Source organism: Bacillus rossius, chromosome 14 (genome assembly GCF_032445375.1).
Source record: "Bacillus rossius redtenbacheri isolate Brsri chromosome 14, Brsri_v3, whole genome shotgun sequence".
NCBI lineage: Eukaryota > Metazoa > Arthropoda > Insecta > Phasmatodea > Bacillidae > Bacillus > Bacillus rossius.
Genome location: NC_086341.1, coordinates 4,260,071 through 4,276,496, shown reverse-complemented (window position 1 = coordinate 4,276,496; position 16,426 = coordinate 4,260,071). Strand labels below are relative to the sequence as shown.

The 16,426-nt window shown below is 43.0% G+C and overlaps 1 protein-coding gene across 3 annotated transcripts in view; it reads left to right on the top strand.

Moving 5' to 3' along the window:
* The window catches only part of LOC134539049 (putative fatty acyl-CoA reductase CG5065), a 52,261-nt gene that overhangs the window by 22,028 nt on the left and 13,807 nt on the right, over positions 1-16,426 (top strand). For all 3 annotated transcript variants that reach the window (XM_063380742.1, XM_063380741.1, XM_063380744.1), the window contains 3 exons: positions 12,792-13,019; positions 15,211-15,450; positions 15,832-15,977. In XM_063380742.1, coding sequence (XP_063236812.1) covers positions 12,792-13,019; positions 15,211-15,450; positions 15,832-15,977 — 614 coding nt within the window. The remainder of the gene's footprint in view (positions 1-12,791; positions 13,020-15,210; positions 15,451-15,831; positions 15,978-16,426) is intronic.

Here is a 16,426-nt window from a genome sequence, read left to right as displayed (position 1 = left end):
TGAGCGAGTTCTTAAACGCTGTCTGCGCTGGGATATCATCAGTAGCGGATCCAGAGGGGGGGGGGCTAAGGGGCTCAAGCCCCCTCCAAAATCATCTGGGTCCACTATTGTTTTAGTGTTTGCCTTGATGAAGCCTAGCCTCAGCTGGGTCAAGCCCCTCCCAAACCAAAATCCTGGATCCCCCACTGGATATCATACCGGGTAGACGGGGGTCCATCATGTAGCCGATGAACTCAGGCGCGGTTCGCCGGCTGGGGCAACGAAGAAGCGTCTGCCCGCGGGGGACGGGGGACGGGGGACCCTCGGAAACACGAAATACCGCGACGCGCGACGTGCCCCAAAGGTGCTGGCCGTCGACCACCGGAAGTGAAAACAGCTGGCGCGGCGCGGCGCGGCGGGAGACGACACTGCCGCCAACAGCTGGTCTCAGCGCGCGCACGTGACCTTGACCCGCCACACGAGGCTGCGTCACGCTCCTGTGTACGGGACTCCGCCGAGAGAGAGAGAGAGAGAGAGAGAGAGAGAGAGAGAGAGAGAGAGAGAGAGAGAGAGAGGTCGTCACCACAACGCCGAAATACCATAACGCCGAGAATGTCAAAATTGACCACAACGCCGACAGCTAGAAAACTGTTGTGTACCACAACGCCGAAATAACAACTGAATGAATTTGTGTGTGTTTCTTAAATGTACCTTAACGCCTAAATACCACAATCAAAACCTAACCTCACCTAACCTAACGTAATATAACCTAACCTAACTTAACCTAGCCTAACCTAACCTAGTCTAACCACAATTTGAATTTTAAGGTGTAAAATAGTGCTATTTTAGCAGTTTTCGGTTCTTAAATTTAAATATTGTAATGGTAAAAATTTTATTAATTTTAATATGAAATATGTTTGAGTAATGAATAAGAAATTAATTAAAGATTTGGTGCTAAGGGGGGAGGGGTTAACCCCTAACCCCCCCCCCCCCTGGCTACGCCCCATGGGGGGGGGGGGGGGGGGGAGAACTACATAAAATGGAATTGCAATAAACTAATATTAATGAAATAAAACGATCTGAATAAACGAATTCAATGAATCGATCGTTTGGATAATTGTTACGAAATAAATCAAAAGAAAAGATTGAAATATATTGAAATGATACCTTTCTCTACATTTCAAAGTGAAACAAACGAAATAATCTGAAACGAAACGAATGGAAATTAAATACAACCCTGTGTATGCTTTTAAATTCTTTCATTTTATTGAAGGGAATTAGAATTTTTTAAATTTATTTTTTCCGGAGGTTGGAAGACATATCCCCTTTACCCCTCCCCTTGCGAACGTCTTTGTTTGGCGCCCTCCAGACTTTTCGGGGCCTTGGGTCATTTACTCTTGAGGGTATTTTAGAGAAGGCCCGTCGAATGGGTCTGGGCCTTACGGAATTTAAAAAAAAAATGTTTTTGAGCCGACTGAAAAACTGAAAACTTCGGCGAAGATTTTGCAGGGTTTGTTTCTATGCAGAGACCGGAAAAATTCCCGGATTCATTTCGCTATAGGCTAGAATCCAAATACGTTTGCCCTTTTTGCTGCTTCAGTGATTGGGCTGCAGTTTGTCTGAAGGGCTCTGGAGCAATGAAAAACCTTCAACAGAAGAAGTACCAAATCACGAGCATCCCAGACAACTGTTGTCACGAGTTCAGTAGCCGATGGGCAGATGCGATTTGCCCGAGTGCGTAGAGGATCATGGAGTCAATCCTATGTCATTGAAATACGCGAAATTTTCCTGTCTCTTATAATACTAAAATCAACTTTATTGTTCTTATAACTCATTTGCTACAATCTTAACATGGATCTAGATTACGAGGCACAGTTACCATGGAGCCAATGGAGTTTTTTAAATTTTATTTATGAGTGAGTTTTTCCTTTCAGTGGTACGAAAATTGCAAGTCTATTGCTAATACAAGTAAGGCGAGTGTTTGTATTCGAGTGAGGGTTTCTATTGGAGTTATGGTTTCTGTTAGAGTTGAGAGTTTCTACTGGAGTTGAGGGTTTATATTGGAGTTTAGGGTTTCTACTGGAGTTGAGGGTTTCTGTTGAAGTAGAATATTTCTACTGGAGTTGAGGGTTTCTACTGGAGTTGAGTGTTTCTACTGGAGTTGAAGGTTTCTATTTAAGTTGAAGGTTTCTATTGGAGTTGATGGTTTCTACTGAAGGTTTATATTGGAGTTGAAAGTTTCTATTTGAGTTGAAGGTTTCTATTTGAGTTGAAGGTTTCTATTTAGGTTGAGGGTTTTTATTGGAGTAGAAGGTTTCTATTTGAGTTGAAGGTTTCTATTTGAGTTAAAGGTTTCTATTTAGGTTGAGGGTTTTTATTGGAATTGTAAGTTTCTATTGGAGTTGAGGGTTTCTATTGGAGTTGAAGGTTTCTATTTTAGTTGAAGGTTTCTATTGGAGTTGAAGGTTTCTACTGGAGTTGAGGGTTTCTACTGGAGTTGAGGGTTTCTACTGGAGTTGAGGGTTTCTACTGGAGTAGAGGGTTTCTACTGGAGTTGAGGGTTTCTACTGGAGTTGAGGGTTTCTACTGGAGTTGAGGGTTTCTACTGGAGTAGAGGGTTTCTACTGGAGTTGAGGGTTTCTACTGGAGTTGAGGGTTTCTACTGGAGTTGAGGGTTTCTACTGGAGTTGAGGGTTTCTACTGGAGTAGAGGGTTTCTACTGGAGTTGAGGGTTTCTGCTGGAGTTGATGGTGGAGTGGGACGGACCGAAGACTGCCGGCGGCGCGTCGCCATGGCAACCAGTTCCGGGAAGGACGTCGCCACGAAGACATCTGCGAACAACGGACCGGTTCGTGGGCAACCCACAGATCAGACTACCTTTTTTTTCCCCCACACGACCGAAACCGGGTGTCGAGGAGGATCGCCGAAAATGTGAAGGCCTTCCAATGGTTTCCTTGTAGACCGCACCTCGTAATCCTCCCCGAGCGTGTAGGTCCAAGGCCGAGCACACAGGTCCGACTGTCTGCGCGCACGCACGCCACTGGTGTCTGTGCCCCGAGGAGTCGTTCCATTGGCTGTCAGGCTTCAACCGTGTAGGTGTTCGCGTGTCCAGCTCTTCCTCGTTTGTCTGCAGAGACCGGAAAAATTCGCGGATTCATTTCGTGATAGTCTAGAATCCAAAAAACGTTTGCCCTTTTTACCGCATCAGTGATTGGCCCACAGTTTATCTGAATGACAACTCGGGCAATGAAAAAACCTTCAACAAAAGAAGTATCGAATCACTAGCGTCCCAGTAAACAGGTGGCACCAGTCAGTAGCCAATTTGCAAATGTAATTTTCTAGCGTGCATAGAGGATCATGGAGTCTATCCTACAGGTCATTGATATCGCGAATTTTTCCGGTCTCTAATAATATATCGTAAGCTGGAGAATCTTTGGGAAAACTGTTTGTCTGTGCAGTTAAACTGTGCTGAAACAGTGTCAAAATATATTATTAGGTTTACGTTTGTTATTTTAGAAATTATTTATTTCATTGCTATTTCTTTGTTGGCATCCAGATAAAAATTGAGTCAATATCATAAGCAGGACCTTAGCGTATTTAAATTCAAGCCTATCGCGAAATGGATTAGCAATTTTTTCCGTTCTTGATTTATTAATAATGCAACAGAAAATGTGGTCGAAACAACGATCATGCCGGTATCTGACGGTAGATCACTCTAGAGTTGTAATGGTGTTTCCACTGCTATCCCAGAAAGGACATTTTAAAAACTAAGGAGACTGAATAACTACTTACGCAACACAACCAGTGAAAACAGATTGAACTGTTTGGCTCTTATAAATGTACGCTATGGATGGGACAGAAATGGATGCGGATGAAGTAGTAGATATATTAAAAAATAAAAAAAGAAGAATGTGCATTTGCATTTTTTACATAATGTTACAATTTATAATGTGGGGAGAACTGAGTTCATAAGCAATATCCGAATTAAATTTTATTGCAGTTTTATTAATTACTAATATTTTGATTAATAATAAATAATTATATTTTAAAATGTCCAATCTCAAATCACTGGCATTAAAATATGTTTATCATCAAGTCACTCAATATCTGTCAAATTCCACAGATCGCACTCCTCACTGAATCCAGGCTCAACAGTGGTTCGTCCCTTATCTCACGCCTGTCCACACCATGGAGCTAATATACAGTAATACATCTGGAGAGGACAAGGGAAGGCCAGCAAAGGATGCGAGGTGAAGCCGGGTATCGGCGTTTGTTCCCTGCTTTCTACGCTGGAAAAAAACGAAAACGAGCCAAACTTGTCTCGCGCGGCGGAAAAATCCTCCAAACTAAACTCGCAACAGCTCCGAAACTATCAAAACAATCAAACTGAAAATTTTACTGGATTATCTGTAAACATTCTTCCCCACACCGCTTTAATATTTTTTTCGAAACATGAATACTTTCATTTTTAAAAATTAAATACCTATTTACTGCCAAATTTTTTTGTGAATACGCAGAGTAAATTTCAACATCGAGGAAACATTTTTGTTTGCAACTATAGGTGGGGGACACCTGCGAATGAAATTAGGAAGAAGCTTCAAATTTTATTTATATACCACTCTAGACGCATTCAACCCAATACTTTTATTTTTACAGAGAGTTGAAGTGGGAATAATGTTTCAGTGGGTAACACTACCGACATATGTCTTCGTAACGCACTTCTTTTTGTTATTATACTTCTCAAATTTTATAATTTCATACACAACGTTTATAAAAAACGAATTCTTACTTACTTCATTTAATCTATTACAAATCTCTTGTAATATACGTGTATTAGTAGAAGTTAGAAGTCTTTTCAATATCATGTTCATGTTCCAGTCTACTTACTCAACCAACGTAACATGCAAACCTTAGCTTAACACTGGTAGAGAATTGTTTGTAATAACTGTAATGCTATGCATATACTGACAATGTAAGAAACTTTCAATTTTATTAATTGTTTGCATAAGAATTAATAATTTTAAAAAATAATAGAATAGGCCTTTATAGACTGAAAACCTTTCACGTAGTTTCAAGTAGCGTACATAAAAGTTTTTAAATATATATAATTACCAAATATTGTTGAATATATTTAACATTTTTATACATGTTACAACACACATATAATAACAAGCCTATATAGGATATAAAAAGACAGACGCCAAATTTTAGCATTTTGTATTTCTTTTCTCTGTGTGAATAAAATAACAGTTCTTAACGTAGTTGCTAATACATACTGTACTATATTTCTAAAAAAAATACGAAAACCCCTGACATCGTCACCATAACAATGATAAATTTGCAAAATAATTAAGGCACGTCTTTTAATGCTACGAAGCACACTCTTAAGAGAAATGTTTTAAACTTATGTTGGGATTTATCTAATATCTTAAAAGCATTGTGAAACCGTTCCTTTGAGGGAAACCTTAATATACCGAACACCATATCATCCTTTAATCGAGTTAGATTTTCGCTTCTTAAGACCCATTTGTCTTCAAAATGCACTGTACACAATGCATGGTTCGGAGACGCAGTCCAATTTTTCCGCCTTGTCGCTTTTTCCCAGATCTGTCGTTGATCGTCACGTTTTGGAAATATATGAAAAAAGTAAAGAATTATACAACTGAAACTACTTCTCTTTGTTAAATAGTTTTCTTAGGTTTTTCGAAAAGTTCGAAGATTAGTTACTTCTGTTTAAAACATTTGCCACTTTTTTCTGATGCTTCAAAAGTTTTGGGATTTAATTTAGTTAACAAATGAAAAAAAAATCTTTAATACATGTGAAAAGCAACGCCATCCGGCTTGGAATTCCATCGATTTCTTCAGCCATATGCGCTACAGGAATTCACCATTGTAGCCGCACACCAGCGCCACTCAAACCTCAAGGACAAGTGGGCTGGGGCTGCGTTTGCAGTAGAAATACGCTCTCCTCCTCTTTCTTTTCAACCCTTCTTCGCAACCGGCTGGCTTCGCTCTCGCCCTACACATGTCCACTCCAGATCTTCTTACATGCTCCTTGGTGTGACACCAAGGAGCATGTAAGAAGATCTGGCTGGCTTCGCTCTCGCCCTACACATGTCCACTCCAGATCTTCTTACATGCTCCTTGGTGTCCAGCCGGTTGCGAAGAAGGGTTGAAAAGAAAGAGGAGGAGAGCGTATTTCTACTGCAAACGCAGCCCCAGCCCACTTGTCCTTGAGGTTTGAGTGGCGCTGGTGTGCGGCTACAATGGTGAATTCCTGTAGCGCATATGGCTGAAGAAATCGATGGAATTCCAAGCCGGATGGCGTTGCTTTTCACATGTATTAAAGATTTTTTTTTTCATTTGTTAACTAAATTAATTCCCAAAACTTTTGAAGCATCAGAAAAAAGTGGAAATTTTTTAAACGGAAGTAACTAATCTTCGAACTTTTCGAAAAACCTAAGAAAACTATTTAACAAAGAGAAGTTGTTTCAGTTGTAAGTATAATTCTTTACTTTTTTCATAGATTTACAAAACGTGACGGTCAACGACAGATCTGGGAAAAAGCGACAAAGCGGAAAAATTGGACTGCGTCTCCGAACCATGCATTGTGTACAGTGCATTTTGAAGACAAATGGGTCTTAAGAAGCGAAAATCTAACTCGATTAAAGGATGATATGGTGTTCGGTATATTAAGGTTTCCCTCAAAGGAACGGTTTCACAATGCTTTTAAGATATTAGATAAATCCAAACATAAGTTTAAAACATTTCTCTTAAAAGTGTGCTTCGTAGCATTAAAAGACGTGCCTTAATTATTTTGCAAATTTATCATTGTTATGGTGATGATGTCAGGGGTTTTCGTATTTTTTTAAGAAATATAGTACAGTATGTATTAGCAACTACGTTAAGAACTGTTATTTTATTCACACAGAGAAAAGAAATACAAAATGCTAAAATTTGGCGTCTGTCTTTTTATATCCTATATAGGCTTGTTATTATATGTGTGTTGTAACATGTATAAAAATGTTAAATATATTCAACAATATTTGGTAATTATATATATTTAAAAACTTTTATGTACGCTACTTGAAACTTCGTGAAAAGTTTTCAGTCTATAAAGGCCTATTCTATGATTTTTTAAAATTATTAATTCTTATGCAAACAATTAATAAAATTGAAAGTTTCTTACATTGTCAGTATATGCATAGCATTACAGTTATTACAAACAATTCTCTACCAGTGTTTAGCTAAGGTTTGCATGTTACGTTGGTTGAGTAAGTAGACTGGAACATGAACATGATATTGAAAAGACTTCTAACTTCTACTAATACACGTATATTACAAGAGATTTGTAATAGATTAAATGAAAAGTAAGAATTAGTTTTTTATAAACGTTGTGTATGAAATTATAAAATTTGAGAAGTATAATAACAAAAAGAAGTGCGTTACGAAGACATATGTCGGTAGTGTTACCCACTGAAACATTATTCCCACTTCAACTCTCTGTAAAAATAAAAGTATGGGGTTGAATGCGTCAAGAGTGGTATATAAATAAAATTTGAAGCTTCTTCCTAATTTCATACGCAGGTGTCCCCCACCTATAGTTGCAAACAAAAATTTTTCCTCGATGTTGAAATTTACTCTGCGTATTCACAAAAAAATTTGGCAGTAAATAGGTATTTAATTTTTAAAAATGAAAGTATTCATGTTTCGAAAAAAATATTAAAGCGGTGTGGGGAAGAATGTTTACAGATAATTCAGTAAAATTTTCAGTTTGATTGTTTTGATAGTTTCGGAGCTGTTGCGAGTTTAGTTTGGAGGATTTTACGGCCGCGCGAGACAAGTTTGGCTCGTTTTCGTTTTCTTCCAGCGTAGGAAGCAGGGAACAAACGCCGATACCCGGCTTCACCTCGCATCCTTTGCTGGCCTTCCCTTGTCCTCTCCAGATGTATTACTGTATATTAGCTCCATGGTCCACACACCCAGTCTCGCGCCACTCAGTCGCCGCACTTTCACGATCCAGTCGAACTCCGCGTCTCGCCACTCTCATGGGGGGGGGGGGGGGGGAGGGGTTGTCTCTCACCCTCTTCGCCGATGTCGCACTTCCCTTCGCTCGGGATCCGCCCCGAACTCCCGCGGAGGCCGGCGTCGCGGCTTAAGTAGTCGTGGGTCGTCTTTCCAGAAGCGACGAGAGCTGCTGTGACGAGTCGCGTCATCCCGTGCCGACCCGACGCCCGAACATTCCAGGAGGGTAGCGGAATTCCCCAGACCACTCAGCGATATTTCAGAGACCGGAAAAATTCGCGAATTCATTTCGCGACAGGCTAAAAAACAAATAGTTATACCTCAGTGCTGCCTCTGCTATTGGCTCACAACTCACCTAGGTGACTCGGGGCCAATGAGAAACACCCGACCAAAGCTTTATCTAATCACAGGCTGCTACGCTGGGACGTCTCACAAGACAGCAGCCAATGAGTGGATGGCATTTGACCGAGTGTACGTAGAACTATGGAGTTCATCCTGGAGGTCATTGAACCCGCGAATTTTTCCGGTCCCTAGCCGATAGTAGATAACAGCGCCGAGGTAGGACGACGCGCGGGCGGGGGGTGGGAGGGAGAGGATGGGGGTAGCGACGACCCTTGTAATCCCGGCCAGGCGCGCGTGGCATGCCCCACGTCAATCGCGCACACGTGACAACGCGCGTGACGCCATGTGCCCTGGCAAGGGCCCGCCAGCCAGCTCCGAACCTGGCGCGTGTTGCGGTCCTGTCTGCATTCGTAACAATATGAATATTAATGTTGCACTTTTTTTTGTCGTTTTATTTATTTTTTAACAAAAAACCACCCCTTTCCCCCCTCCTCAATAAGCGCCAAGACAAGTATTTAAAAAAAATAGTTTTGCAGGAATTTTTCTGTCGCCTTTGATACCTGTGCCAATATCCAAAACCAGGAATTGGTATTGGAACAGTCCTACTCAATACCTTCCCCCCCCCCCCCCTTTCTCCTTTTTAAGAAATGTTTCTAGGGATGCGTGTTACATAACACTATGCTAGTAGAAATAGTTTATCTGTTGTGATTACCATTACTAGTTTCTTATTAGTTGTTTAAACCTGGCTACGCCTGTATCCACGGCTTCCCCCCCCCCCCCCCCCCCCCGCCAATCCTACCACGGGCGCTGCGTGGAGCAGAATCTTTCCACGAGGCGAGCGATTGGCCCGCTCCAGAGAGCTGGTTTCCGCGGGGTTTCCCCGGACCCCCTCTGTGTTCCCCGCGGACCCCCTCCCCCCCCCCCCCCCCCCGCAGGCCGGACCGGTCCCCTCCCCGGGGGTCACAAGGGCGTAGCAAGCATCAAGCGGGCGAACCTGTAGTCCTTCGACCGAGCATTTCACCTGTTCGTCACACCGTAGAGCTATCGCGTAGACACCGGAAAAATACGCGGATTCATTTCGTTATAGTCTAGAATCCAAAAAAACGTTTTCCCTTTTTACCGCATCAGTGATTGGCCCACAGTTTATCTGAATGCTACTCGGCCAATGAAAAACCTTTAACAAAAGAAGTATCGAACCACGAGCATCCCAGTTAAACAAGTGTCACGAGCCAGTAGCCAATGAGCAGATGTAATTTTCCCGCGTGCATAGAGGATCATGGAGTCCATCCTAAAAGTCATTGAAATCGCGAATTTCTTTGGTCTCTAGCTATCGGCTTACGGCGTTTGGCAGGAGTTATCTCGTGAGAAAAAAAAGTACCGGAAGTCGACGAACGGAACCAGTTGTAGTGATAATTATTATACTTTCACGCTAAAAACCAGTGAGTGTCCTTGATAAAATAAATAAGGGGGGTTGTCTGTAAAGTCGGTTTAGGAACGATAATTTTACGCGATAACGTCATAAGAAAAACATTGACTTGATGTAAGTTTTTGGACATACGCCATTGCTAAGAACTTTTTCTGTTGAAGAAAACTAACAAATAAAATAAATAAATAAAAATAAAAATACTCAAAAAAAAGATACAAAAAACACACAAAATTAAGCAAACAATTGCTGTTGTCAACAAGGATATGAACACCACAAAATATTCCGAAACAGGAATATGGTCAGCAAACAAAGAAAAAACAAAGAAAAATGTACTAAGAGAACGAAAAAATCCCCACAAATGATGACAACACAAAAATATTGAAACCCAAAATAATTCAGCACAACAGTTGAAGCGAGACAAAAAACATGACAAAACGAAAAAACAAACAAATACAATAGTTTTACCTATTTGTTTGTTTTTTCGTTTTGTCATGTTTTTTGTCTCGCTTCAACTGTTGTGCTGAATTATTTTGGGTTTCAATATTTTTGTGTTGTCATCATTTGTGGGGATTTTTTCGTTCTCTTAGTACATTTTTCTTTGTTTTTTCTTTGTTTGCTGACCATATTCCTGTTTCGGAATATTTTGTGGTGTTCATATCCTTGTTGACAACAGCAATTGTTTGCTTAATTTTGTGTGTTTTTTGTATCTTTTTTTGAGTATTTTTATTTTTATTTATTTATTTTATTTATTAGTTTTCTTCAACAGAAAAAGTTCTTAGCAATGGCGTATGTCCAAAAACTTACATCAAGTCATGCACTCCCATTGCACAAATCTTTTAAAGATAACAAGAAAAACATTGATGAAATGATTGCATACTTTATAATTTTCAAAATATTATTTACAGTTGTTTTGCAAATTTAATTTAAATAATTTGTTTCAATATAATCACGAACAATTATTTAAAAAGCCCACCTTAACCTGGTTGATATTATAGAAGATTATCTCGCACGGTGGTTGGCCGGTTCTTGCACACGCTCGGCTCAGGCGAAACGTGACAAAATTTCGTGCGTGCAGCCGGCGTTCATCAATTTATAAGACGTTATCACGTCCAAAAAAAACCCGCTTTGTTGAATAACAGTTTTTCAGCTGTTTTCTTTAAGCTTCAGGCTGAACATCATTGCTCTTCACTCAATCGAGAGACGTGCGGAATTCGCGTCGCGTTATTAATAGAGACCTGAAAAATTCGCGGGTTCATTTCGTGTTTTGCTAAGATTCAAATAATTATACCTTAGTGCTGCTTCTGCAATTGGTTTACTGTTAATCTGGAGGACTGAGGGCCAATTAGAAAACCTCACTCATAGAAGTGTCGAATCACAGACCACCCAGTCGAGACGTCTCACAAGTCAGCAGCCAATGAACAGTTGGCATTTGCCCGAGTGTCTAGATGATATTGGAGTCTATCCTGAAGGTCATTGAACCCGCGATTTTTTTCGGTCTCTACTTATAATGCTAAAATTATCTTTATTGTTCTTATAACTCATTTGTAGAGACCGGAAAAATTCGCGATTTCAATTACCTGTAGGATATACGCCATGATCCTCTATGCACGAGGGAAAATTACACCTGCTCATTGGCTACTGACTCGTGACACCTGTTAACTGGGACGCTAGTGATTAGATACTTCTTTTTTTAAATGTTTTTCATTGGCCGATTATCATTCAGATAAACTGTGGCCCAATCACTGATGCAGTAAAAAGGCAAACGTTTTTTTGGATTCTAGACTATCACGAAATGAATCCGCGAATTTTTCCGGTCTCTACCTATCCGTTTTGCTTTATCTCGTGGACAACGCTAGCTACTGCAGGTAGTGTGTGTTTGTGTGTGTGTATTCAAATTTTCCGGGGCAGCACTCCTGAATTTCCCTTCGTGAGGTTCTGCCCCACCAAAGAAAATGGCCCAGGGCCCCGCAAATCCTAGAACCGCCCCTGGCTGATTATATACAAGATTGTGAAGTGAAAGTAATTAGAACTTTGCAGGGCTCTACAAAATGACTCGTTAAACACTTGTCTATTACCTGCTTAGGATCGTCTGTGATGTATCAACTAAATTCGCGGGTCACTCTACTTTGCCGCCGAACAGGGCCGTAGGCCTGTAAGTAGTTAAAATATAAAATAAAATTGTTTTGCCACACTAACTTTTATAACTCTGAAAACTGAACATATATTTTTTAAAATATTTATTTTGGTTTATAATTAATTGTTTTAATACTTTGTTCTCCAGTGATAAATGTTCACTAGTAGTGTCATGAAACTTTAAAAAGTAAACCTCAATTCAAGCTCCAATGATGATTGTTCTACACCAAAGTCATGAAATATCAAAAGTCAGCAAGAAACATCAAATCTAACTCCAATTATAAATGATCAGCTGTGTTTAAACATTGAAAAACAATGGGGAAAAAATCAATTCTATTTCCACTGATGAATTTTCACCAGAAGTGTTGAAAAAAATTAAAAAGACAATAAAAAACATTATGTGATTGTCAGCCTGGTGGGCGATGAGTAGCTTCTGTTTCTCACCGCCAGGGGCGCACGCGTCGCTCGTCCCAATCCAGACGCGCTCAAACTCGATGCAGACGGAAATGTCAAAAATTCCCGAACTTGCCTAGTAGTTCTTTCTACTACGGACCAACTCGTATTCTTGAACCATCCTTCTGTTCCCGGTAACCAACCTGCTTGCTCTTGCCCAGGGTTCCTCATGTGTCCATGCACGTTACTTATATAAGTTAAGTGCAAAGTTACGAGTGAGATGAGTAGCCATGGCTGGGCAATCTCCATCTAGCACATTATGGATGATACCCCTCCAGCGTGGTTAAAACCACTGTATGATTAGGAGTATAGGCCTGAGACGCACTTATGGGTCTTCCCTACCTAGAACCCTCCCAATATACACTTAGTTAATAAGGTCAGGAAGTGATGGGTGACGGAGGTACACCAGCAGCGACCGGCGGACTGCTTGCAGGCGATGAGCGACACGCAGGCGCCCGGGCTCATCCGGGCCGTGGGCCCCGTGCAGCAGTTCTACTGCGGCCGCAGCGTGCTGCTGACGGGCGCCACGGGCTTCTGCGGCAAGGTGCTGCTGGAGAAGCTGCTGAGGAGCTGCCCGGGGCTGGAGCGCGTCTACTTGGTCGTGCGGCCCCGCCGCGGTCGGGACGAGGGAGACCGCGTGGCCAACCTCCTCAACCAGCCGGTGCGTTGCTCTTGCCTTAGCGTTCAGCATCCTCACTCGTGCTCGCGTGAACCCTCCAGTTGCCAAGGCGTGGGCAACCTCCTCAACCAGCCGGTGTGTTGTTCTTGCCTTAGAGTTCAGCATCCTCACTCGTGCTCGTGTAAACCCTCCAGTTGCCATGGCGTGGCCAAACTCCTCAACCAGCCGGTGTGTTGCTCTTGCCTTAGCGTTCAGCATCCTCACTCGTGCTCGTGTGAACCCCTCCAGTTGCCATGGTGTAGTGACCACGTGGCCAACCTCCTCAACCAGCCGGTGTGTTGCTCTTGCCTTAGCGTTCAACATCCTCACTCATGCTCGTGTAAACCCTCCAGTTGCCATGGTGTAGTGACCACGTGGCCAAACTACTCAACCAGGCGGTGTGTTGCTCTTGCCTCAGCATTCAACATCCTCACTCGTGCTCGTGTAACCCCTCCAGTTGCCATGGCGTGGGCAACCTCCTCAACCAGCCGGTGTGTTGCTCTTGCCTTAGCGTTCAGCATCCTCACTCGTGCTCGCGTGAACCCTCCAGTTGCCAAGGCGTGGGCAACCTCCTCAACCAGCCGGTGTGTTGTTCTTGCCTTAGAGTTCAGCATCCTCACTCGTGCTCGTGTAAACCCTCCAGTTGCCATGGCGTGGCCAAACTCCTCAACCAGCCGGTGTGTTGCTCTTGCCTTAGCGTTCAGCATCCTCACTCGTGCTCGTGTAAACCTCAATCCATAATCCATTACCTGCTGTTGCCATGGTGTGGGTGACAGCGTGGCCAACCTCCTCAACCAGCCGGTGTGTTCCTCTTGCCGTCGTGTTCAACATACTCATTCGTGCTCGTTAAACCCTCCAGCCATAATCCATTACCTGATGTTGCCATTGTGTGGGCGATAGTGTCGCCATCCTCTTCAACCAGCCGGTGTGTTACTCTTGATTTCACGTTCAACATCCTCATTCGTACTCGTGTAAATCTCAAGCCATAATCCATTACCTGCTGTTGCCATGGTATGGGCGATAGTGTGGGTAACCTCAACCAGCCGGCGTGTTGCTCTTGCCGTCATGTTTAACATCCTCATTCGTACTCGTGTAAATCTCCAGCCATAATCCATTACCTGCTATTGCCATGGCGTGGGCAACAGCGTGGGCAACCTCCTCAACCAGCTGGTATGGTCTTCTTGCCCATTGTCACATTGTAAATCCTACTTCGTACTCGTATAACACACCAGCTGTAATCAATTACCTGCTTTTGCAATGTTAGATTCCACCGCTTGGCCAACCTGCTCAACCAGATGGTAATTTCCTCTTGCCCACTGCCATGCTTATTCTTACTTGCATAACCCTCCAGATATAATACATTGCATTACCTTTCGCCTATGATGTGGGCCATCGCGTAGCCAATTTGCTCAAGCGTCCTGTGATTTGTTTCTGTCACGTCGTAACTCCTCATTCAAACTTGTATAATCCTCAAGGTTGTAATTATTTACCTTCTTTTGCCATCATGTGGGCTACTGCATGGTGGCCTTGTGCCCTCTTTTACATTCTTTCAAGGTCCTATTGTAAAACTTTTCCTTATACACCACCCAGATGCCTTCTCGATACACATTCAGATAACTGCTGCTCTCTGGGAGGACGTGTCAACCAGTGGGGGCTGTTGATCTGTTGTATGCCACGCTAGTTCTCACTCCGAATTGTACAGGCATGCTTCCTGACTGAACATAGTCTAGTTCTGCAGTGATTAACATGCCACACATGAAACTGTTGCCACTCCACTTTCTCGTGATTGGTCGTTATGAGTCCTGTATTCCTCCTGACTCTGCAGTGGCAAACTTATTTTTGATTATAGCTGAATGGTTTTACAGTCTCCAACAAGCCCAGAACCCTATGTCACCATCACTAATCACTGGCCTCAAATCGCGTGTTGATTATTTCTACACTAGATGTGTAAGAGGTAATACATACTGGGCACGTGCTCTTGTAAATATTCGCTGAAAGTGATTACTTGAGAATTTCGGCAAGCCTGCCGTATGTCAAACCTTCGGCAGCCCTGTTTATTCAGTGTGGGGCAATCGTGTCTGCCAAGGTGGGCAGCTAATGTAATGGTGGGTGAGACTGTAGGCGTGGTTCTTGTCGTGTAGTGCAGTAGTGGCGCAGGGACCGGGTGTGTTGATGCCGACCGTGTTGGGTGCAGCTGTTCGGGCAGCTGGGCCGGGGGGAGCTGGGCAAGGTGGTGGCGGTGTGCGGCGACCTCTCGCGGCCTGGCCTGGGACTCAGCCTGGAGGACAAGGAGATGCTGTGCCGCCAGGTGTCCATCATCTTCCACGTGGGCGCCTCGGTGCGCTTCGACGACGAGCTGTGCAGCGCCTTGGCCACCAACGTGTGGGCCACGGAGGCCATCGTGAAGCTGGCCAAGAGCATGGACCACCTTAAGGTGAGGCTAGCTTTCGATTACAACCCCTCCGGTCCCAAAACTAAAGTTTTACTTACATGCGTTCCTAGTATTTACAATTTAAAATCTTTAAACTGACTTCATTATATATTCCAGGTTATGTTTAGGTTCAGAATTGATTCAATAGGAGATTGATGTGTACTTTTAACTGCTGCCCTATTTTTTATCCAGCTTATCTTTATTCATAAGATGCATCATTATGTTTGCTATGGTATAAATTGTGATATGTTTATTTGCAATCTACGGCCAGATCTTGCAAATCTTGAAAGTGGGTCCGATATGACGAGCCCGCGGCTCGTGTAGCGCCCCAGAGAGGGAGTCCTGGTCGGCGGGACCCCACGCGTGTGACCTCGACTGCCGCAGGCGCTGGTGTGCGTGTCCACGGCCTACTCCAACTGCATCAGCGAGGAGGTGGAGGAGCAGGTGTGCAAGCCGCTGGCCGACCCCGAGGACCTCTACAAGCGCCTGGCGACCATGTCCGAGGACGAGCTGGCGTCTTTCCAGACGATGTGAGTCCCAAAAAGCCCATCCTACCAATCCATCTGACTGTCCAGTTAGGTCGGGGTTCCAACACACAAAAATAAGGGCCTAGATGTTGCATATGCTACACATGTACCCTAACTAACTGCATTCCTAGTGTACCATAGCACACGGCCAATCCCTTATTTTTGGGCAACCTATTTCGGTGTCCTTTCTGTCGCCAAAATTACGCGCATGCGCAGAGCTCATTTTTGTTTCGTTGATTTCGTCCAGATGGCGCATTCGCATCTGGTGCCATTAATTAGTATATAGTCATTTTTATGATCCTCGGAAGGACGTACCAAGCATGTCGGTGTGCCAAATGAAACTTTACGTTGGCGAAACTGTTCTGGAATACATTTTGTACACTTAAATGGTCATAACAAGAAATAATCGCAACTTTAAAAGTAATTCAGAATAAATAAAATTACACAATTTA